Here is a 25,733-nt window from a genome sequence, read left to right as displayed (position 1 = left end):
CCGGTAACAATGCATTTAAACCCAGATAATAACAGGCATTAGCCTAAAGCACTTCCTTAGCAAATGGCTTTTGTAACTTTGCACAAAAATAAACGCCAATAATGACTTAACATTTTAGTTTTATTCAATAAAACATATTTACTGACTGCTACAAAAATCAAGAAACCCCATGAACTCATGATTGTAGATCATCCTGATGCTTTGCTCAATACCAATAACCCCTGAGAAAGGAAGTACACTTTGTAAGCCCATGTCCGACTTCTTAAGCATAATGTACAACTTAATAGGATTTAGAAAGTTCATTACCCATTGTAACAGCACTGGCAAAGATGACAGTCGAAAGAATGAAGACAATGAGGGAAGCCCTCTTTAGAAATACAACTAGCTTTCTAACAAAGAACTGACCCCAGAAACCAGCTAAAATCGATACCGTCATTAGGTATAATGCTGCAAGAATAAAAACATATACGTGCATCATTTTGTGAGTTGCATGTTTTGAAAAGTTGACTGATATAAGACATGACATTTAGAAGTGGCGGTTTTAACCCATTTTAATAAAAAAAACATGTTTTCACATGTTACCCGACCCAATCATTTTGTCACCTCTAGAGACGGAGATATACCATAAGGAATAGGGAATCTGTTGAGTAAATAAAACTCCACCACGGATAATGACGATGAAAACATCATCACAAACGTAGCTGTCGCGCTTGCCACCTACGAAAATAAACAAAGAAAAAATATTAAAACTAGTTTGTAATTTATGACCAAGCCCAACCCAAACAGGACCAAGAACTTTATAATATATGCCCTTCAAAAATTTTCATAAAAAAATTGTATGGGTCCGTCACTGTGTGTAACATTTATAACATGACACATTTTGTGTACCTGTGGTATAACACCGATCTCAAGTAAGAGGGGGCCGAGAATAAAGCCACCACCAGACCCCAAAAGACCACCCACGGTGCCACCCAAGATACCGCAAAGAGCACAGAATATAAGGTTGGGCACTGTCCAATTAATGGTTGCTTCACAAACACATTCCGTGTTCCCCAAGCTTTGTCTCTTTTTGCTTTCTTTGTACAACTTAATACACTCAAACCCAAACACTGCTAGTGTTGCTGGGAACTGAAAGACTTATGGAATTTGTGCATCAGGGGTTTGTACGGTACAACAAGGAGATGCAAGATATTTTGAAAAAAATATCATGTACCTGTGCAACAGTGAGTGCCCAGTACCATGTACTGCATACCACTAAATTGTTCTGGACATGATGCAAAAAGACCAAAAGGTTAGTTAAGTGTTTATTGAATGTATATGTATCAATGTCATTAAGTGAGTTACATTTGATACATTAGCGTATAAAATACGACCACATAGCTCTAATATATGGCCGTATAGTTTTTGAATACCTCCTGTATATGGCCGTATGCTCCTTAATATTAAAAGATTTACATATTTTATTTATCGAATTTCTAAATGCATGTATATGTGAAATTAACGATAAATGTGTAAATGTCAAGTACTAGCATAGTTATTACTTATTTATTTGCTGACGTGACATGATGTCTCCTTATTTTGTCCGTTTTAAATACATGTTAGTGATTTTTTAAATACATGTTAGTGAAATTTACATGTAAAATAACAAATTAAAATATTGTTTTTTGTGGTACTAGCCGGCCTAAATTCTAAAAAAGAAACACACTTTCTTCTTCTCAGCATGCTAACATACATACATACATACCTTGATGACTTGAAGAACTAGAAAGGCAGCCCATACAAACACTAGAAGCATAAGTTTCTTCCCCCTTAAGTTAAATGTAAATATTTCCTGCAAATTAATTCAGAAAAATATTTATAAGTTATAAAAAAAAATTTAAATAATAAGAAAATCAAAACTCAAAAGCTAAAACGGTCAATGCTCACCAATGCTGATTTCTTTTCTATTGGAATCAGAGGGTCATAAGCGTCTAATAGAACTGTAGAAAACAAGATAACAAATTATCAAAATGTGCATCACTGGAGCTAGAAAACAGACTTTTATCAACAGCAAATTCACGTGCGGTAATAACCACCGGCCACCGGGGAACTAGGGAAGCGGCCCTATGTTGGCAAACACACGTCGTTGATCCATGGTGAAGTATTTTCACTAGAATAAACGATGAATATTTCACCAATGAAAATTTTCTAATTTATTGCCTGAATCAAGAAATCTTTATGAAACTTACGTTCGCCCCGAGAATTGACAAACGTTTCTCGTGGTTTAGCCATTTCTTTCTGCATAATGATCGTAGATATAAGAATGGATAATTGTAGTAATAATAAAAAAGGTTTAGTGAAAAAGCTTTGAATCTTAAAAAAATGTAATAAATTTTTCAAGAGTCAAACCTTTAATATAGATTCTTCCTTCCACATCTCAATGCCCCTAAAGAAAGACCTTGAACAAGTCCCTGTGGAATTGTTTTGACATGAGTAAATACTTACGTTTTCTCATAAGTAACAAATCTGAAAAACGTAAACCAGCTTTTTAAGAATAGTATATGAACAGCATAAACATTTGTACATTCTAATTTACATGTGACACGTCTAGAACAACTCCAATGTTAGTGGTCTTTGTTTTTTAAGTAATAATACCGGCAAAAAGATCTTTAAATTGCCATGACAAAAAGTGTGGTACTATTTTAACACTTCCAAAATAAGATACTTTTCCGTATATTACATGAATACAAACTAGGGCTGTAAACGGACCGAACCGAACCGGACGAGACTTTGTTCGTGTTCGTCTGTTGAGCTTCTGACAGACAAACGGACGGTTCACCAACACTCTACCAAACGAAAATTTGTCTCCATGTCCGTCCATTAAGAAATTGAGTTTTTCCGTGCCAGTTTGTGTCTGTTCGTTAATATTGTAAACGGACGCTATGGACAAACGAACACTAATTGGCCTAATGGACCCTAGTGGACAAACGAACACACGGTTACTAATGGACAAATGAATAGTAACAGACACCAATGAAAATTAATGGACAAACATACATAAACGAATCTAATGAACAAACGAACATAAACAGTTACATATTAATTTCAAAAAGTATAATCATTATCGGACTTTCATGAGCACGGCGCGGCTTCTGTGCATGTTTGTTCGTTAAGCTTACTGAACGAAAATTTTTTGTTCATGTCCGGTTCATTTATTAAATGGACGAATATAAACGAAATTCTTGTCGAACGGACGTCTGGCCGGTTCTTTTGTAGCCCTATTAAAAAAGTATTATATGTTGAACTCAATTGAATTTTGAACTAATTTGTATTAAAATACAAAAAAGTAAACAAGCTATGCGTTTGACTTTTTATTAATTATTAAAAAAGCTAAATAACATCTTAATGAAAACTTAATTACAAACACCAGGTTAGCCCCACCACTTGAGGTGTGATGGCAAAGAAATTGTTGTTACGAAGCGAATGTCGGTAGTATGGAGAAAAAAATGTTAAATAGGCTAGAGACCTATGTACCTATGTCTGTAGTACATGGGTTGGGTTGAATAAAAGAAATACTAGATTAAATGTTAAATAGTTGGCAATAGAGACATAGAAATTAAGAAAAAGAAGCGGAAGCCAAACTTGCTAGGTGAAGAAAAAGAAGTTGGAAACATTACATAAATATAAAACTAATAAAGATATAAAAAACCAAGATACTGAAAACGAAAGAAAATTAAGCTAATTTGAGGCTAGCTCACTTTTTATAGACACATGCTTTTCGGAGAGAATGTCAATATTCAAACCTAAACAAAAACGTGTGTTATTGGCGCAATATAGGTTAGGAGGGTAACTTTTGTTGTTTCCGTTTAAAAAGAAAAAAAAAAAGGAACAAAGAAAATTGAGAAAATGAACATAGCTCACAAAATTGTGATAATACATTGAAACTAGTGGAGACAAACCGTGGGGCCAATGACACAATGACTAGTTTACCATACTTTTGAATTAAAAAATTAGTTTGTTTTTAAAACTCACAATAGTTTAAAAATCAACAAACAAATGCACATCAAACAACATACAAAGTTACATCAATATAGACTTTAGAAATTTTGGTTTTTCATTGAGTTAGCTACTTGACAATAAAATAGATATAAACTTGTTGTGTTGTGAAGAAACACTAACCGGACCCCGGGCAGATTACTGGTAACCTGGGGGTTGGAGAGATGTTTCCCACGAGGGGTTAGACCCTTGGAAGATGGTTCTTCTGATAACCTGCAAAACAGACACCGTGAGCTCGTCACTGAGAAGGGGGGGGGGGTTCCTCCTTGTGACCACCCTTCGGCGTGAGAATCAGACTAGATTGCTCTTTAAATATAAAAGTATATTAAGAGATTGCTAGAGCAGATATCAGGTATAATATGATGATAATGTAGTAAGATATGATAAGATGAGATGGTCATACCATTTGTGGTATTTATAGCCGAAGGTAGGTTTCCAAAGAGGTATGGCCGGCTGCAACAGTGTTCCTGTTCCACCAACAGTAGCCTACGCACGTGCCCTGCTGGTAGTTGGTGGGTAGGTAGCGGCTGATAGCGACCAGGCCTGCTGTATACTATTCCTGTTCCACCAACTGACGGCTACGCACGTGGTATGGCAGTAGTTGGTGAGTAGGCAGCGGCTAATAGTGACATACAGTGCAGGAGCATGCTGCTCGCCATACTGTTGTCAATAAGCTGTCGTATCTTTAGTCAGATCTTTTTCCCATACCTCAGTCAGGTACAGTACAGAAGATCTTCCTGTATCGTACGGACTGGCTTATTTGGGCGGGAGTATTCCCCCTCCCGCCCTTGTGCGGGATAGTTCCCGGCTTCGCTCATTCCTTCAGGTGACACTGAGTGATTGAGAGCTAAGTGCCTTGTGCGTGTAGCCCTGCTGCGAGGGTGGCCTTCCCTGATGGCTTGTATCCGAGGCTGCGGGGACAGGCGGAGTCCTTCACCATCGGGAGGCATTTCCTGCGGGACCAGCTTGCGTACTGCGCGTAAGGACGTCACGTCTCTGAGCATGGTTGGTCCTGCGGATCCAGTTGGTTTCTGCGCAGACGTCCCTCTTTTAGGTGAGTCTTGCGGGTCCAACTGGGCTTTGCTGGGACCTACCTCTTCAAGTCCCCCCAGTCCAATGTTCTTCTCATGAGTGTTTAATAAAGTGAGGTGAACTTTTGGACTTAAGCAGAGGGTTTTGAAAAGGGTTTTTCTAAGGTTTTCCATGGGGATTCTTCCCGCGGAAGTCCTTGTCACTTGCAGAAATGCCCGAGTTTCCTGCTTGGTCTTTGGGTATGATGCGGGCAGGTCTGTAACCTCCTCGCAAGTCAGGAGCGTTGAGTCCCACTTGTGTGGATTCTCCTTGAGGTTTTGGTAGTTTTGAACATAGTGATCAATTATGTTAAAACCACCAATTCCATCCTGGAGCTTCAAACAACGTAGTTCTCGACGTTCCCGCTATGCGGGGATGTTATTTCCGTTTCCGCAAGTATTGACCAGAAGATCCTTCTTGGTTTCAATTCCCAGCGGAGCGCTAGGTATGTGAAGGGTTTTGCCTTAACACTGTACCTGCGCTCGTCTTACGGTTACTTTACTTCCAAGGTATTCCTGGCGTCAATTCCCTGCGGGTGCTAGGTATGTGAAGGGTTTTGCCTTTACACTGTACCCGCACCCGTCTTATAGTTACTTGGTTGCTGAGGAATATTTGGCTTCAATTCCCTGCGGGTGCTAGGTATGTGAAGGGTTTTGCCTTAACACTGTACCCGCATCCGTCTTACGGTTACTTGTTCGCCAAGGTTTACTTGGCTTCAATTCCCTGCGGGTGCTAGGTATGTGAAGGGTTTTGCCTTTACACTGTACCCGCATCCGTCTTATGGTTACTTGTTTGCCAAGGAATATTTGGCTTCAATTCCCTGCGGGTGCTAGGTATGTGAAGGGTTTTGCCTTAACACTGTACCCGCATCCGTCTTACGGTTACTTGTGCGCCAAGGTTTACTTGGCTTCAATTCCCTGCGGGTGCTAGGTATGTGAAGGGTTTTGCCTTTACACTGTACCCGCATCCGTCTTACGGTTACTTGTTTGCCAAGGTTTACTTGGCTTCAATTCCCTGCGGGTGCTAGGTATGTGAAGGGTTTTGCCTTTACACTGTACCCGCATCCGTCTTACGGTTACTTGTTTGCCAAGGTAAGGGGTATTTTCCCGCTTACTTTTTAATATTTTTAAATTTTGAATTTTGAAATTTGAAAGGTTGGTGGAAAGGTAGGAACAGTCCAAACCTCTGAAACGTCGTGCGACAGTTTCTTCTGACTGTGTCAGGACGTGCAGGAAGTTATGGTGACGTGACGTTATATGGTCATTCCAGACGCTTTTTCAGGCGCGTGGGCGCGATTTTTCGGGCGCATGGCCGCGAAATTACTGGCACACGTCCTGTCAACAGCTGTTGCCAGCCTGCTTTTTGTCACGTGTCATAGTTTCATTGCACCTTCGATTTCTCTCTCCTCCGCATTAAATTCACCGCATTAATTGCGATTAGTATATAAAGGGGGAGAGGCCTCTTTGTAATCCACACTTTCACCTTTCTTCTTCTTAGTGATTTCCGGCAAATACTCCCCTTTTCAGGCAAGCATTTTCCCGAAATCACTTTCTTCTTTCTGCAAAATGTCTTCCCATGATGCTGAAGCTGTAGCCGACGATAGGAGTACTGCTGGCGAGTGCCAGTGTGCTCTACCTGTCGATCAGTACCAGTATATCGTCAGGAAATTCATGCTTGAGTCTCTTGAGCCTGAGTTTCCTGAATCCCACCAGACTGTGTACGATGCCCCCAGTGGCAAGATCGGGGTATATGCTGCATTCTTTGTTTATGGGAACCTTAGGTTCCCATTGACAAAGTTTGTGTACCGTGTCCTGGAGAGGCACGGTGTGCACCTGACCGAGGTGCATCCGATGGCGATTGCCAAGGTCCGGCACTTTGAGTGGGTGTGCCGGATTCTGGGTATTGAGCCCTACGTGGACCGCCTGATGACCTTCTATACTTGGAGGTGCGTCCAGGAGTGGTACACCCTGACAACCCGTATTAAGGGTTTGAAGATCTGCGTGACCGAGCGTAGTCTCCGATCGTGGAAGCGGGAGTTCTTCTACATCTCTGCCCGCGCCATCCCCATTGCCATGAAGTTCAAGAAGGGTCAAGCGCTTCCGAGCCTTCACGCTTCCAGCTACCAGGAGGCGGAATGGTTCGCGAAGATATCCCGGGTCCAATCTCCGGTTTACCGGTTTGCGGAGTCCGGGATGGTGCTGCTGGGGATGAGCCGGGTATGGAAGGAGGCGTCTCGGTTTCCTATCCTTCTCGAATACGGTTTGAACTCTATTCCTTATGGTATGTCTTGTCTTTCTTGCTGATATTAGTTTATTTTCTAACTGTTTATTTTCTTTCAGAGGGGAATAATTTGGAGTCGCTCCTGTTCCCGCGGGAAGCTGACGGTCCCGTGCGGGTGGGCACTCGTGCTCTGGACGACAATGAGTTGCCCATCCTGGAGCAAACGGCGGATCGGTTTGTGGAGGTCTATCCGCCGGGCCAAGAGATCCTGAGCCACCGGCGGCCAGGTAAGGCGATATTCTATCCTCAACCCCTCAATGCTGTACCCGCTGCTGGAAATCCTTACATCCTGTCTTCTTCTGAGGAATCCGCAGATGGTCCTCCCCTTGTGCGGAAGAAGAAGGCTGCCGGAGGGAAGGGAAAGGAGAAGGTGGCCTCCACGGCTGATCCGGTGCTTCTATCTGACACCGAGTCAGATAGTGAAGAGGTGGCGGGGAACCCCGGTGGTGAGAAGACCACTGCTCCGGAGGCTACGACTGTTACCTCCGGAGAACCAATGACGACGACGTTGACCGGCGTCAAGAGACCGGCCCCATCGGGCTTGTCCCCGCCCCTCCGTACGTTCAGGCTCAAGAAAACCCGTAAGTACAAACATTCTTTTTTGTAGATTTCACTAAATTTATTTAAACACTTATCTTCTTGTGCAGGCGTGGATGTTGACGCATTCCAGGGTGAAGTACCGAGTAGTACCTCTCCGCCGATGACGGTAGGCTTGGTCAGCCTACCTGAGGCGTCGACCCAGGCGCCTGCGCCTGGTCCCGCTGGTTCAGTTGCTCATTCTGAGCCGACTGTTCCAGCCGAGTTTACGCCACCGCCGGCCGTGAGTGCGATTTTTACGGCGTCCACCGAGCCGGCGGTTACGATTGCTGCGGCAGCGACTGCGGCGGCTGCCACCATGCCCCCGCCACCGGCACCGATGGCCGGCCCATCAGGTACGCATGGGAGTACTCGCCAGTCCTTGCCACCTTCCCATCTGCCTGACCTTTTGGATGGGTTTCCTTTGGGTTCAGGTGATGGGTTCGGCGGCTATCGGCCTGTTATAGACCCTACAGGTGCGTAGGGTTCCTTTGGCCCTTTTTAACTTATTTTTTTTATCATCTTTTTCCTAACTGCTTTTTTGTTTTTTGCAGTGTCGGATTCCAATGAAGTGTATGTTCCTCGATGGAACATACGCCGAGGAACAACCCTTCGTACCCCTGTGGAGTGCGTGGACTGGGCTCGCCACGCTGCTCCTCATGGTGCGTTGGGGGAAGCCATGGCTAGCTACCAGGAGGGTAGGCTAACCAATGAGCTTCGGGTTCTCCAGGCCCGGATGCAGCCGCGCTTCGAGCTGCTTTGTCGTGAAAACGACAAGTTGAAAGCAGCTCGCGCCAAGGACGTATCTCAGGCGCGTGCTCTTCGGGAGGAGAACCAACGATTGACCGCAGCTGCTGCGGAGAAGGAGAAGGCTTTCAAGGCCCTCGAGGTTGAAGTTCAAGCGCGACTCGAGGCCCGCTCCAAGGCTGCCCAAGCTGTTAACGAACAGCTTCGGCTGGCTAAGGAGACTGCGAGGAACGCGACTGAGAGGGCTACCAAGGCTGAAGTCGTTGCTGAGCCTTTACGCATGGAGAACGAGGAGCTCAAGGCCCAACTAGAGGCTCTCCAACGTGCTCATGATGCCTTGGCCATGGAAGATGCCAAGAAGCTCCAAGAGATCATGGACCAGAGGGGCGTGCTTGACCACACCGAGCGGAAGCTTAAGGGCGTTGAAGAGGCTGCTGCAAAGGAAGTGCAACTTGCCAACCTCAATAAAAGCGAAGCCGAACGCGCCTGCACCCAAGCCCTGGTTGCCAAGGAATGGCTTTTTCGAGAAGCGTTGCCTCAGGTATTTTATCTTTACGTCTTCACGCTTTCCTTTGTACATAGAAAAGGTGTTTGACACTTGTATTTTCTTTGTAGGTTGTGCATCGGGTCTTCTCAGAGACATCCTACGACGATGCTATGAGCGCAGCCCTCAACGCTTCTCACGAGGATGGGGAACGGGCTGGCTTCCTGCTTGGTCTAGGGTTCGTTGAGAAAGGCTTCCCGCCTTCCAACTTCCCTTTGTACAATGTTGACACTGAAGCCATATATGACCAAGCAGTAAATCAATATGCTGCCTTCCCGCATCCAGTGATGGAGAAGGTGAACCAAGTAGCTGCTGATGATGATGGGTTAGCCGTCCTTAAAGCCTTCCTCGAACCGCCCCGTTCTTCTGATGGAGCGGGTCCAAGTGGAGGCGGCCCTGAGGCTTGATCCGAAGATCCCTTCCCATTGCTAGGATAGTCTTGTACGGATGTATTTATTTTCTTTTCGTAGGCGGGTAGTTACCCGGCCATTCTTGTAATAATTCGTGTGAAATATTAATCTTTTTGCGTATAAGATCGTTATTTCCTTCTTTGGGTTCCTTGCTTTATAAACTTATGACTTGCATATTTAGTTTAAATTAGCAATTTTCCAAGTGTTTAGAATAAGTTAACCTGTTGAACGTGGTTGATAATGGGTTAAAGTTTTGCTTCCTCTTTCGTGATTGTGCGGGTAGAACCGTCACTTGCACTTGGTAGGATAGCTAAACTTTAACCTTCATCTGACCTGCGTGTAGGTTTTCCTCATCTTTTCTGAGGATAAGTTAACCTTTGAACGTGGTTGATAATAGGTGTGAAGTTTTGCTTCCTCTTTCGTGATTGTGCGGGTAGAACCGTCACTTGCACTTAGTAGGATGGCAAAACTTTACCCTTATCTGACCTGCGTGTAGGTTTTCCTCATCCTTTTGAGGATAAGTTAACCTTTGAACGTGGTTGATAATAGGTGTGAAGTTTTGCTTCCTCTTTCGTGATTGTGCGGGTAGAACCGTCACTTGCACTTAGTAGGATGGCAAAACTTTACCTTTATCTGACCTGCGTGTAGGTTTTCCTCATCCTTTTGAGGATAAGTTAACCTTTGAACGTGGTTGATAATAGGTGTGAAGTTTTGCTTCCTCTTTCGTGATTGTGCGGGTAGAACCGTCACTTGCACTTAGTAGGATGGCAAAACTTTACCCTTATCTGACATGCGTGTAGGTTTTCCTCATCCTTTTGAGGATAAGTTAACCTTTGAACGTGGTTGATAATAGGTGTGAAGTTTTGCTTCCTCTTTCGTGATTGTGCGGGTAGAACCGTCACTTGCACTTAGTAGGATGGCAAAACTTTACCTTTATCTGACCTGCGTGTAGGTTTTCCTCATCCTTTTGAGGATAAGTTAACCTTTGAACGTGGTTGATAATAGGTGTGAAGTTTTGCTTCCTCTTTCGTGATTGTGCGGGTAGAACCGTCACTTGCACTTAGTAGGATGGCAAAACTTTACCCTTATCTGACCTGCGTGTAGGTTTTCCTCATCCTTTTAAGAATTTTGTTTTGAACCGTTCGACGCGCGGTTGTCAATAGGTTAGTGTTCAGTTTCCTTTAATGATTCATGCGGATAGACCGGCACTTTCATTTAATGGGATAATTGAACTCTTCCCCTTCAACTGACCTGCGTGAAGGTTTGTCACGTTATTGGGTTCGTGCGGGTAGGACCGCCTTCTCACGCAACGACTTCACGTAATGTGAATGCCGTCACCAGTGTTGCATAGTTTAACCGTTCGACGCGCGGTTGTTGATAGGTTATTATTCAGTTTCCTCGTTATGATTGGTGCGGATAGACCGGCACTTTCATTTTTGGGTGCTGAACTTTTTCCTCAACTGACCTGCGTGAAGGTTTGTCACGTTATTGGGTTCGTGCGGGTAGGACCGCCTTCCCACGCAATGACTTCACGTAATTATGCGGTGAAAACCGGCATATTAGTGTTCAGAAAAGTATAAATGTAAAATCATCAGCTTCGATGTTCTTAAAGAGAATCATTTCCATTAGAAGTGGCTCTTGGCCTTTTCTTTACAAATTGGAATTGATTTACATGCAAACTGTGTAAATGAGCTCCCTTCCATCATGTTGGGATGGGAGTGCCATCGAGCCGATACGCACCTGGTTCGGGATCTCGTTCTTTACGCAGCATGTAGTCTCGATATTGAAGCTGGAATTTTGATTCGTGTTTTCCCCAGCTGGGGTTCTACACGCACCCGCCTGCTCAGCCTTTATTGCGCCACGAGGTGCGCGAGCGTCCCATCTCTGACGAATGCTTCAACCATGTCTTTTACGTCTGTGCATTCTTCAGTGTTGTGGCCTTTTGTCTTGTGAAAGTCACAGTATTTGCTCCGATCAGCATCGTGACGATGTCGGATTATTGGAGGCTTTGGCCACGGGAGCTCTTCAGTAGCGAATATCTCAGTGACGCTCTTGGTGAGTGGCGTCCATCTGGAGTTCCGGTGCGGATGTACATTATCCCTTCCGCCCAATCGATGTTGCAAGCCGGATGAGGTGTCAAAGTTTACCCTTGACTGCCAAATGCCTAGCTTCCGCTTTTTATTTAATCGGGCGGTGAGGACGTTGTCTTCTCTCGTTTTCAGAGTGTAGAGGTTTGTGCTCTGGGGGAGATCTCTACCCAGTTGCTTCTCCGTTTCCGCATAGCGTTTTGCTGCTGTCATGATGGCATCCCATGTGGATGGCATGCCATCTTTACCCGTTAGGGTGCGGATGAGCTCTGGGTCATGCGCGCCCTGGATGAAGGCAGCGCGAACAAGATCTTCGCTGATATTGCCCAAACTTAGCTTCTTTGAGTTGAAGCGAGTGATGAAGTTTGGCAGAGATTCATCTTCTTCTCGTATGCATTTGAGGATTGTCCATTGCTCCTCGGTATACTTCCGTTGCTGGCTGAAGTGTTGGCTAAACTTCTGCTGGAAGTCTGCCCAGTCGTAGATGTGATTGACCGGTAGACGATCAAACCAAGCTCTAGCAGCCCCAACAAGCGTCATTTGGAACATGTAGCACCAGGTGGGTTCCGTCCAATTGCTGACGGTTGCCCCCGCTATGAACCTGTTCAAATGATCGTCTGGATCAGATATACCGTCATATGTGCCTATGTTAGGCATTTGTTTGGCACTCTTTGGGGCGATTGCTTCCGCAATGTCCCTTGCAAACTTGGACGTTCCTGCATTTGCAATGTTTGGTCTGAACGTTTTGGAGAAGTCTCGTGGACTTCCACCTGTGCTTTTTGGTTTGAAGGCTTGTCCAAAATGCCTTTTCGGTTGGGATTCCATTTCCTTACGCTTCCCTTTTGCCCTATGGCGAGGGTTCGCGTCGGAGTCGGATTCCTCCGAGTCATCCTCCCAGTATTCGAATTCGTCGGCCTGTTGTATGGAACGCAAGCGTTCGTCCAACTCAGCCTGGAATTCCTTTTGTCGTGCCTCCGCCCATGCCTTAACTTCATCGAGAGTTTGGCGGGGGAGTCTTCGTTTCTCAAACTGGGTATCAGTGGATTCCAGTAGGCGATCATTTACTGCACTTGCCCCAGCTTGAGTAGCTGGGGTAGTGTTCGTAAAATTTACTTCACTTGCCCCGGCTTGGGTAACCGGGGTAGTGTTTGTAAAAACTGTGTTACCGGTATTCACCCCAGTAGCTGGGGTTGTGGTTACCGGAATTTCTCTAACCATCTTTGTAGAAGTTTTGAAAAAACTGGAGAGATAAAGTTCTAGCTTTATGCACGGATGGCGCCAATGAAGAAACACTAACCGGACCCCGGGCAGATTACTGGTAACCTGGGGGTTGGAGAGATGTTTCCCACGAGGGGTTAGACCCTTGGAAGATGGTTCTTCTGATAACCTGCAAAACAGACACCGTGAGCTCGTCACTGAGAAGGGAGGGGTTCCTCCTTGTGACCACCCTCCGGCGTGAGAATCAGACTAGATTGCTCTTTAAATATAAAAGTATATTAAGAGATTGCTAGAGCAGATATCAGGTATAATATGATGATAATGTAGTAAGATATGATAAGATGAGATGGTCATACCATTTGTGGTATTTATAGCCGAAGGTAGGTTTCCAAAGAGGTATGGCCGGCTGCAACAGTGTTCCTGTTCCACCAACAGTAGCCTACGCACGTGCCCTGCTGGTAGTTGGTGGGTAGGTAGCGGCTGATAGCGACCAGGCCTGCTGTATACTATTCCTGTTCCACCAACTGACGGCTACGCACGTGGTATGGCATTAGTTGGTGAGTAGGCAGCGGCTAATAGTGACATACAGTGCAGGAGCATGCTGCTCGCCATACTGTTGTCAATAAGCTGTCGTATCTTTAGTCAGATCTTTTTCCCATACCTCGTCAGGTACAGTACAGAAGATCTTCCTGTATCGTACGGACTGGCTTATTTGGGCGGGAGTATTCCCCCTCCCGCCCTTGTGCGGGATAGTTCCCGGCTTCGCTCATTCCTTCAGGTGACACTGAGTGATTGAGAGCTAAGTGCCTTGTGCGTGTAGCCCTGCTGCGAGGGTGGCCTTCCCTGATGGCTTGTATCCGAGGCTGCGGGGACAGGCGGAGTCCTTCACCATCGGGAGGCATTTCCTGCGGGACCAGCTTGCGTACTGCGCGTAAGGACGTCACGTCTCTGAGCATGGTTGGTCCTGCGGATCCAGTTGGTTTCTGCGCAGACGTCCCTCTTTTAGGTGAGTCTTGCGGGTCCAACTGGGCTTTGCTGGGACCTACCTCTTCATGTTGTCAACTAAAAAATGCACATTACTATAACTATATTCATTATTATTCAGGTAGATAAGATCAACATCATTAAACCAAGTTTCATAGTTTTTGTTGGGCCGGCTAGATCGTTCTGACCGGAAACATGGTTTGATATATAAAAGACAGGTTCATTAATATTTAATACAATACATGTATGCATTCCAACAGTAAAAGGTTAAATGGTTGGGTATAAGTTTTAAATCATTAAGTTGTCGAATGATGGACCGATTTGTAAGTTGTCAAACATGCTCAACGGATTTATTGATTTGTTTAGTTTAGACAGTTCAATCAGTTTCAACGACATGAAGGGAAATTATGGTTACCTAAGAAAAGGATGATGATGAGGACAGTGATGAGCCAATAAGGAAAAACAACACTAAGTGCAACACCAAGTGTGATTCCAAGCATAAGCATAGGTTGAAACAAGAGTGCTAAATCATAATCCAAAATTGGTACTTCTCTACATGGATGTTGTACTCTCAAATTGTACCAAAATGATGATGCTGATGCTCCCATAATCATACCTACATCATAACTCACACATCAAGTCGTCAATCACCAACATTCTAAAACAAGATCTAATCAATTTCACTTCTAGTAAATTGTGCTAAACTTATCTCACCTCTCTTTTAACTTACCATATCCATAATATTCCTTTTTAACTTACCGTATTAGTAATATTCCTTTATTAACTTATCATATCAGTAATATTCATCTATTTTCATACTGAAAAAAACAAGGGTTCGACACGTACATTTGGAAAGAGCAGCAGCGGATTTGGTATCAAATCCGACGACTAACGTAAGCATCGGAACAAAAATGCCACCACCGCCAACGCCACCCACCGTTCCACACGCGGAGCCTAGAAAACCAATTAATGTAGCCAACATGATTCTCCAATTAAACGCCAACTCCTATATAAAACCATAAAAACACAAACCCTTTAAAGCCATAGTCAAATCACACGATAAGAATTTAGTATCGGTTTTGACAACTTACAGGCCATGTTTTGTCATCGGAATTAAGAATGCTGGAATTCGATGAAGAACGATAGATTAGGTGGTTGTTTTTGTGACTGTTTTGACCAGAGATGATGAACACGGATAACACGGCGGCTGAGGAAGCTGCTAAAAGGTATAATACAAAGCCTTTGGTGGCCATGAATGCTCAGAATGACAAAGAAGAAGACAAGTTGCAGGCATGTTAGGCCTCACATGCCACCTGAATTTATAGAAGGTGGAAACGTTAGGGAAGATATTTTTTATTAGGAATGTTTGTTTTATAACCGACTAGTTTTTTTAACATAACTCTTGGTTAGTTTTGTTAATTTGTTTAATAGTTAACTGAGTAATAAAAATCTTGAGTTTTAATTTCACTTTCTATTTACCACTTGAGTCATAGCTGTACTGGAGTTAAGAGGTCAAATATGAACGGTTCATATTTTTAAATTTAGAAAACGCATCTTAATTTTTAATACAATAATTTATTAAAATGATCAATTGATTTTTTTTTAAAAAAAAGTTATTTGATGTTTTAAAACATTACAGTTCTAAAAACTAAAAAGGAAAAAATATACTCGATCTAAAAGGGTATTTGACTTATCGATATTAAGAGATATTTTATTAAAGTGTTGGATAAAGTTTTGTCTTTTCAAAATGTGACGATTCAAATCTCGTTTTAATAAAAATGTGATAGTAAATGAGTAGAGTTTATTATAGTCATCGCTACCACAATCAACTTCGAAAACAAAAGTCTTGACTCTTGTATATGACTAAAATAGTGAGAATCTCTCGATACAATGACTACTGGTCGGGGTGTGACCACCGCCGTCCATCATTTCTTGTGAAGGAGTTACTTTATCTTTTAATGTATATGAAAAAAATCATAAAAATTGTCATTTATAAATTTAGAATGGACACTTATTTGTCTACCAAGGTAAGCAGACAGTTTGCATTTAATGTTTTACGAATTCATTCACATTTTACGAGTTGTTTGGTAACCCTTTAATACTTCTTATAACCATTCATTAGCTTATAAGAAAGGAAGTTGATAAAAGCATGCTATGCACTTTGAGGAATTTTTTAATTCTAATGTCATATCAATATCCAGTCGAAATTCAAAGGCTAATTTCAAGAGTTACAACTTATTTATGAGAATATATTTGAATTTTAGTAAAATAATTAGAAAGCAAATAAAATTTCATGTTAAGGTAAATTATTTGGGTTTTCTACAAGTATTCATATACATTATTAAAATTAGTTATTTTACTAAAATTAAAATCAGTTCCGATTGAAATTTAATCAATTAATGAATATCATTAATATATTCATTAATAGATTAAAAAAAAGAGTTTTGCTATCATTAATGAATATCATGAATATATTCATAACTCTAACCCCGATGTTGCTACGTTTCTGAATAAAGTTCAGCGGGTCATGCACGGTAACTCAACAACGTCGAAGAACAATAACTTTGTTTCACTAGGATCGGTTTTGCTATTCAAAACCGGGTAGTGGCGCAGCTTGTTGCCCACTTACCTACCACTTTACTGTAATTTTATCCTTTTATCTAACTTTAAAAAAATGCATGAAAAAAAATTACTTTAATATATATATAGACACACACACATATATAGGGGTCGGTTAACATACAAATCAAAATTTCGTACAAAACGTGCGAATAAAAGAATATGATGATGGCAATTATGTAAATAAGTTGAAATCTCATTTTTTCATATAAATCCCAAATTCATCGTCCAAACCCAAATTCATTTAATCAAAACCCCAAATGATTCTCTCAAAACCAATAATCATCCTAGTTGTATGTAGCGAGTCCGCTTTTCTTTGTTACTTTGTAAACTGGTTATAGTGTAATTAAATAGAGTAATTAACTTTGTATGTGTGTAATTTGTCTATTTATAGCTTTTGTAATTTGTTCTAAGGTTGTAGGGTAATTATTTTGACAACTAGAGTAATTATCATGATACAGTAGTTGTTTCATGCATAGTGTAATTAGTCTGTATAAGTAGAGTAATTAATAATATGTTTATAACTAGCTGTTTGTAATGTTAATTTCGTTGTTTATAGCTTTTGTAATATGTTCTAAGGTTGTAGTGTAATTATTTTTCACAACTAGAGTAATTATCCAAGTTACCGTAATTGTTTCATGCATAGTGTAATTAGTTTGTATAAGTAGAATAATTAATAATATGTTTATAACTAGCTGTTTGTAATGTTAATTTCTTTGTTTATAGCTATTGTAATCTATTCTAAGGTTGTAGTGTAATTATTTTCACAGCTAGAGTAATTATTAAAGCTATAGTATTTTGTATCATATGTAGTGTAATTATTATGTATAATTAGAGTTATTATTAATATGTTTCTAATTACTTGTTTGTAATGTTAATTTAATAGTAAAAGGAGGAAGAGTGAAAGAATATCAATGAAAAATGGTTTGTAGATACTCTAATGATGAATCTTCACATATTGTTTTAGGTGATTGGGGAGAAGAATTTACTGCTGCAAATGAGGTTAAGAAGCAAAATACGAATATGGTGAAGAGGGATGTGGTGATGAAGAAAAGTAGGCTAAGAAACAAAAGTGTTTATTCTAGAAAACCAAAAAAGGGTGTTGATAAAGAAAAGGATGATAAAAAGGATGTGATGAAGAAAAGAAGCAAAAGTCAAATATGGTGAAGAAGGATGTGAGGAAGAAACTGTTTTATATGTAGCGTAATTAGTTTGTATGTAGCTTTTGTAACTATGTTAAATGGTTATAGTGTAATTAAATTGAATAACTAGAGTAATTATCATAGTTATAATAGTTGTTTTGTGTGTATTGTAATAAGTCGGTATAAGTAGAGCAATTATTAATATGTTTCAAGCTAGCTATTTGTAATGCTAATTTAATGGTGAGAAGAAGGAAAAATGAAAGGATAGCAATTATAAGGGCTTGAGATACTCAAATGATGTATCATTACATATTGTTTTAGGTGATGATGGATAAGAAGCTGTTGACAAAGTGAAAAAGACTAAAAAAAGAACCGTCGATACAAAAACGAGCTTAAAAAATAGAGATCGATTAATGTAATGAAAAGGATTGGAAATGGAAACCAATTGGCAGACTCATCTGGCTTACAAAGAGATAATTATGTTGAAATTGTGTTGTAACTCGTGCAACGTCATTGAGACAATAAAAGTATTACATGAAACCATAGAAGTGGATTGATTTTGAAATTAACGATTAGATTTGAGATTGCATATTATTGCTCACTTATAAATTGTTTGACCAAAAATCAAATTTGTATTTGAACATTGTTTACTTATAAATTGTAGATTATTGTTCATTTATAGTAGTTTACAAAAGAATACGTTTAAAACTCAAAGCTGTAAATTGATGTTTATAAATTCTTTTGACTTTAACAAACTGTAGTAGGTTGAAAGCCAAATTTGGTATTGGTGTTGCTTGTTAGATCATTATCATATTGTAAAAGTCTATTCATTTGTGAACCTAGATAAACAAATTTAAGTTAAACAGATTGCATATTTAACATTTGGAAGCTATAGGCATACTTGGAATTTTTCTTGTTAAACAATATAATTACTCTGGTTATAAGAAAAATTACTCTAGTTATAAAAATCAACTTCTATTACAACAAATACGGTTATTAAACAAAATAAATAGTCTAGTTATAAAATAGAGTAATTATATATACAAGTAGAGTAATTATGTAACTATTAGCGAATAATCGAATATAATAATAGCTACTGTGTTATAAAATTGATTACGCTACAAAAAAAAGCAGTTGATTACACACTAGAAAGTAATTACTTACTTATACAAGTAATTACGCTTTGTAATAGTAGTTGTTTTATATGTAGAGTAATTATGTTTTGTAAATACAGTAATTATTGAAGCACAATTACTCTATGGTTGTTTAGTAAGTAGAGTAATTATCGTGTAGAAGTAGAATAATTACTGAAACACATGTTATCATATAAAACCGTCGCGAACACTCTGTAATTCCATTTTTTTTTTGTTTTTTCAATTTATAAGTTTTAGTTATCAAGTAATTCGATTCGCAAAGCTTCCATGGATCAATTAGTTTGATTCACAAGTTTTAATTGTTAGATTAGTCCAATTCACAAGCTGTAGTAAGTCTAATTAATCGATTAGGTTTGCAGTAGTCTTCTTCAAAATCACTGTAACTACAACATGATTGTCAAATCCGATTTGTAAGGCTTAGTTGAATAATCGAATATAATTTGCAAGCATCAATTCATCAATTAAGCGCATCAGTTCATTCGATTTAATCGATTAGGTTACCTAAACGAATATAATTTGATCAATTTTTCATCAGAATAAATAACAATTGATTACAAATTGGGTTTCTCCATCGCTTAATTTTTGTGTTTCCATCACTTCTTACGTTTTGTATGTTAATTACGAATTTGCCACTCTGATTTCACCTGGTTCGCACGTTTAGCACAGTTTTCTTGTTTGTATTTGATCCATCTCCTACATATATATATATATATATATATATATATATTTCATTTTGCTTGAAATACTTATCGTTTTCCTGCTTTTTGTTGAAACTTTATTTTACTTTTGCGTCTGAGGACGTTGTGGAGCTACTTAGTCGTGTCAAAAGGTTATGAATATTAATGTTATGACCCAAGATATATAAATGTTATTCTTAGTTTTGTTATTCAAAAAGGACTAACAACGAGACTTATTACCTGTTTGTCTTCCATTTCAATGTAAGCACTACTATCTAATGGATGATCCGATATGTGACAAATATTTAGATGATTTATAACTATTTTTCTGTACATATATATAAGTAAGAAACGGTTTTATAGATCACATATTATTTTGAGACGCATTGACATAAACAGATTATTGGTATACTAACGTTAACCATTTGTGAACATAATCTTTTATTCTATTTCTAAATAAAGATAGAATGTTATATATATATGTGTGTGTGTGGAGGTAGGGTACTAATTCACTGAGCGCGAGAAGATAACTTCTCCGCGTTCGAGAGCAACCCACGGCAATAAGCCTCAAGAGATATGACCAAACATAACCACCAGCAGGAAGACTACCTTCCGCAGCGAAACATATAAATCTGCCACGAGAAGACACACAAGCCTCCCACAGGGTTACCACTTAGTAATCTACAACGAAAGAAGTCCAACGGAAAAGCACAGGCCAGCACGTGATAAAGAAGGGAAGGGCCAATCACAGGCTGAGCCCCCTGTACTACCCACGAATGCACGATCGACCGATGAAAAAGGGTCAATGTTGTACCCACCCACGACAAGGATTTTCGTAGGCCAGCTGGACGACCAATTAGGAGCCAATAACATGCACAGCCATAAGAATAGAAGGTTCCATTGAGTGGGATAGCTGGTCCAATCATCCCCCCCCCCCCTTCGGCTCTAAATACCAAGTGAAGAACAACTGTAAAAGGATCCGATCCCCTCTCATTCTCCTTAAGAATACTCATCACTTACCATACTGATTCTCATACCGGAGGGTGGTTACGGGAAGACCCTCCTATTTTCCTTCTTGTAAAGAGCTCACAATGTTTCGTTTTGCAAGTCTACAGCCATCGAAGACTTGAATAGTTGTCACAATATTCACAGGAGAACATCAAGCTAAGCTCACCCGAGGTTAGGTTGGTGTTAGTCCATTCTTAGGTGAGACATTAAGCTAAGTCTACCAAGGGTTAGACTAGTGTTTCTTCAATATATAACTTAAATCATTTTTTTTTCTCGGCATCTCATGATAAACTCTTAAGTATTCTTATCATTTTCCATTCTAAAGAATAAATAAATTCATCTCATGAAATTTTATATATAAAGTAATTTTGATGGTGTACAAAAACTTGTACGGATGAATAATTGTGATCATAAAAAGGGAACCGGTTAACAATCACCATGTGACTTTGACATAGTCTATATCTTATTTGAATCATCACCGTGTTTTAAGGGTCACTCACCCATAAATAGTCTATATCTTATTTGAATCATCACCGTGCTTTAAGGGTCACACACCCATAAATAGTGTATATGATCGCATTCTATCTTACATTACCAACCACATGAGGCAATATTGTATCTTCATTGGTGCATGCTTTATGTCATCATTATTGATGAAGGCGGAACTTAAAGATCACTTTAGAGGGTAACAAACTAACAATAATGAGAAAATGTATTTAGTTAAAAGTGTACCCGTATAAGTTTCCTTTAGACATAATAATAAAACTCATGTTTTCCTCCTAATTTACAGATTTTGGAACGTGTCTAGAAGTTTATTTCTTCGGCCATCAAAAGTGTTTCAAAACTATATTCAACCCCATTTCGGCATTTCCTATGTCTCATGTTACATCTTGTTCCTTGACCACACAAACTTTCTAGTTTTGTATATATTGTGATTCCTTGTCAAACATTATAATGTGACTCAAGATTTTTATTTTATAGAGAAATTATAAAGGAAAATAAATAAGTAAAACATTCGGTTATCAAGTTTTTATAATAGATAGATAGATAGATAGATAGACAGATGGAAAGCAAATATGAACCATAAAAACTTATACATGAGCATCCACAGGCTCATACGTGGTTTATCCCTTTAATGTTTTTTTTTCCGAGGATTAGTGTGTTAGCATTGCACCTCTGCAAGTCAAGGAAGAGTATGTGACCAATGTTCTTTTCAAAATCAGTGTGAAGCTTGAGTTGCCTAGGTTCTTGGCACGACCGTAGGCGGTAGTGGATTTTGTTACTTTACCGTGCTTGTTGGGTCGTTGGAATCGGATCGGGTTAGTATTACGGGCTTGGAACGTGTGGATATGAACAAAGTAATTGTCGGGTCAATCTTGGCAGTGTGCACTGTGCAACATAGGGAAATGATTTAAAAATAATAAATTAAAGACAGAATTACAAATTTTGTCCTTTAAAAATAGCCAAAAACCGGTTCGTGTCCTTTTCTAAGTTTCCTTGCAGGCGGTGTACTTTAAACTTTTTTTTCCTTCAAGTTTTGTCCTTTACGCTAACTGGGTTAGAAAAAGTCAGTTAAATACCCTCACGTGAGACGCATGTGAGGGCATTTTTGTCTTTTCGTCTACCTGCAACTTCTTCTTCCGGTGAGACGACGGCAGCGGCGGTTTCCGTGACGAGAACGACGGCGCAGGCGCTACTATACCTAACGAAGACACCTGCCTGCGTAAAGAATAATAATCAAGTTGACTCTCATCAATCCTCAGATCTCAAAACACACAAAGATTCACTCCGTTCTTCACAGCAAACTGGTTCAGGTTAGCTTATATTTTTATTATTATTATTCCATGAAGACTCTCAATAATATTATTAGGGTTTATATCACTCCTCTTCATTAACTCCGTAACATCACAATCTGATGTCTTCGGAGCCACATTTTCGGAATCCCAACCCAAAATCACCTACACTTACGACCGAATCAACCAGGTTCAAAAACAATGCTCCAAAATATTACCCCCAATTTCCAACCAAAAACCCTACAACAAAAGATTAACCCGATTAAAACAAAAATTATCCTTCATTAACGGCGATTGGTTTCAAGATTTGGCTAATTACCCATTAATGCCATTTGCCCATAAACCCAACGGGTCAAACCCAAACCCAGATCCGTATTCATATCCAAGATCCCCATTAAACCTAATATCATTCTGGGTCACTGACGTTGACCGGGCTCACCGGTCCGGGAACTCGGTTAATGTTAATGCCGTTTTGCAGCTCGGGATCACGACCGAGGGCTCGTTCAGGTTTAGACCTTATGAAAATGATCCCGCCTTTCATATATACCAAGATCATTCGGAGTTAACGATTTCCTTTCAAGGGATTGTGTCGGATAACTCGATGATGGTAATGAGGTTTATACAGATGGAAAAGTCAAAAGGTGAGAGTTAGATCGGACGGTGGAGATGAGTTTGACTTTCTCGGAAAGACAGAAATGCCCTCACATGCGTCTCACGTGAGGGCATTTAACTAACTTTTTCTAACCCAGTTAGCGTAAAGGACAAAACTTGTAGGAAAAAAAAGTTTAAAGGACACCGCCTGCAAGGAAAGGACACGAACCGTAATTTGGCTTTTTTTAAAGGACAAAATTTGTAATTGGGTCTAAATTAAATATCAAATAAGCCTCCGAATATAAAACTTTGCAAACATGAGGTACTAATATATTATAGATAATTATGACATCGTTATAAAAGGTTTTAGCTTTTATTTTCTGTTCAAATCGAAGAACATGTGATGTTTCCTCCTCTTTTTCATTCTAGACTATCCGACTCCGTAACACATACATTTTAGTGATTTTGTACATAATATTTTTTTTTTTTGTTTGCATCACAAGCAAAATTTATATTTATATAACAAGAAAAATTGTTTAAAGTTAAATTCATGATAAATATCTTGTATGCAACTCACTTTTAGTTTTAAAAATATAAGGTGAATAGATTTATATATTCAAATAAGACTATGACAATCCAGGCATAATTAACCAATACCTGAAATGTTTTCGCGTATTTTATTACTATAAAAATTAAAAACTTGTAATATTATCCTATACTACATTTAGAATTCGTCGTACTCCTATTTTCCAACCGTTCTTCAACGTATTTAATTATAAAGTTTTAATTTTAATTAATTCATATGACACATACACAAATTTAAGTTTCTTTCCCCTATCTGTATTCTAATCTAACCGTCTCTAATCTAACCGACACACCACGAGAGTGAATTTATGCATGTATAATTCAACGGCACAATACTTTTCCGAACATACACATCTTTTAAAAAAAGGCACAACTTTCCGGAAAGGAGGATATAAATAACGACCTTCCCGATTTTATTTTTACACATCAGTCGAATCATTGGCGGTGAGGATTCGAACCGCACTGAAGAACAAATTAACGGCATCGTACCGGATACGTTGGAGGTTTCCGATTAGGGCGGTTTCCCGCTGCAAGATTTAGCACCCTCTTTGATTTCAACAGTTACACTAAAAACACATTTATATAACCGTCTCTTTGATTTCATCATCGACGTGCATGACTAAGGATGATTGATCCGTCTTCAGATTACGTTGAAAGTTTGTGGATTTGTGTGTTACTCTTAAATGAAAATTTGAACAATTACGTTGAAAGTTTGTGGATTTGTGTGTTACTCTTAAATAAAAATTTGAACAGATGCAAATTTGAATCGATGTTCATGAAGAGAAACAATGCTTCATTTAGAAATGCAAACCAAACGTTGACGCCGTTCATTTAGAAAACAACAGGAGTAATAGTGTTAGGGGTATAACGGTTTCCGGCCACCCATTGATCGTTTCATTGACAGGAAGGTGCCGCTAATTCAATACATATTCAAGAATTTGTTTTCGCCATCCCATATACAAGAATTTGTTTACCGACAAATCTTCCCCTGCCTCCAACTTGCACACCTTTCTTAACTTTTTTCAGGCTTCAATTTGATGCTAGGGTTGCGAATTTGTCATTGCGTTTACGATATCTCGGTTGCGTGGTTTGTGTATTTGTTGTAGTTGATCTATCATTGTGAATGGTTTATTTGACAAATTCTCCCCTCACCCTTATTTTTATCATATGGGTCAGATGCATCTCACATCAACTATTTTTATTTTTCATGTTGTATTGGCAATCCAATTTTATCGTTCGTATTATACAAAGATTTTAATTAGAAAAGTGAAACACGTGTGCAACTGATTTAGTAAATAATATGTGAATAGTGATTTTCTACATGTTGCGAATGCAATTGGTTTGATTACAACAAAATTAGTTTCGCACCCCGGGGCATTATGGGACTTTAAAAAGGCAAATGTTTTTACAACAAAAAAACCATATGTATCAAATAATAATAATTGAAGGGACATTACGATTAATTATCTATTGCACATTATTTTTACTAAAAAGGGTGATGAGATATTAGATAGTCAAAATAGATAATAAATTACTCTGGGTAATTATAAAAATATATTTGTCAGGAATGTTTTAACACCCTCTTTGATTTCACGGTTTTGGTATGCTCTGTGTCTTATACCATCTTCCACTTCGCGTCTTATGCTCGCATCAAACTAAATTTATATAAAACCCTAATTGTATAGTAGGTTAGTAAAATATTAATAACAAAAGTTTAAATGTTATAAATTATCTATTTAGATTTTTTGCATTTACATTCTTTGAATGTAATTATGAAACCTTTTATTTTATTTTTTGTTAACGAATTTACCTAAATCTTCATATTGGATTTATATAAATTTAAATGTAAAAGCTAAGCAAAACCAAACCTAAATGATATTTATAACCAAACAAAAAATATACAGGTGCAACGCGCGGGTAAAAATGCCTGTTATATATAAATATAATTTAATACTTAAATTAAAATAGCAAAATTAGTTTTCACCTTTATAAATATCTTGAGATTCCGACATAGAAGATTTTAAAGTATGCCGCTTTTAAAAAGATGCACATGTGGTATAGAAAACGAAATTGGATTATAATTAACCCAATTGAAACTATAATTAATTTAGTTGTTTTTATCATAAAAAAACATTTCTTTATTTTATATATTAGTTTTGATTGTTATGTTTACAAAATAAAGTAAATAAACTCATTTGTATACAATACTTTA

The 25,733-nt window shown here is 39.3% G+C and overlaps 1 protein-coding gene across 1 annotated transcript; it reads right to left on the bottom strand.

Annotated features, from left to right (window-relative positions):
• Positions 1-30: 30 nt before the first annotated feature.
• LOC143577415 (sulfite exporter TauE/SafE family protein 4-like) lies at positions 31-15,245 on the bottom strand. The gene is made up of 12 exons (XM_077061251.1): positions 15,044-15,245; positions 14,799-14,958; positions 14,368-14,568; positions 2,389-2,450; positions 2,229-2,277; positions 1,927-1,979; positions 1,745-1,831; positions 1,214-1,264; positions 889-1,128; positions 624-717; positions 307-447; positions 31-221 (listed from the first exon to the last, which is right to left on the bottom strand). The coding sequence occupies exons 1-12, from the start codon at positions 15,203-15,205 to the stop codon at positions 139-141; spliced, it is 1,383 nt and encodes a 460-aa protein (XP_076917366.1). The 5' UTR covers positions 15,206-15,245; the 3' UTR covers positions 31-138.
• Positions 15,246-25,733: the final 10,488 nt, after the last annotated feature.

The sequence above is a fragment of the Bidens hawaiensis genome, unplaced genomic scaffold, assembly GCF_021521415.1.
Source record: "Bidens hawaiensis isolate Kalapana, Puna unplaced genomic scaffold, B.hawaiensis_p1.1 tig00001461_1, whole genome shotgun sequence".
Classification (NCBI taxonomy): Eukaryota; Viridiplantae; Streptophyta; class Magnoliopsida; order Asterales; family Asteraceae; genus Bidens; species Bidens hawaiensis.
The sequence above is the reverse complement of the archived record's forward strand: the minus strand, read 5'-3'. Positions and strand labels throughout refer to the sequence as shown.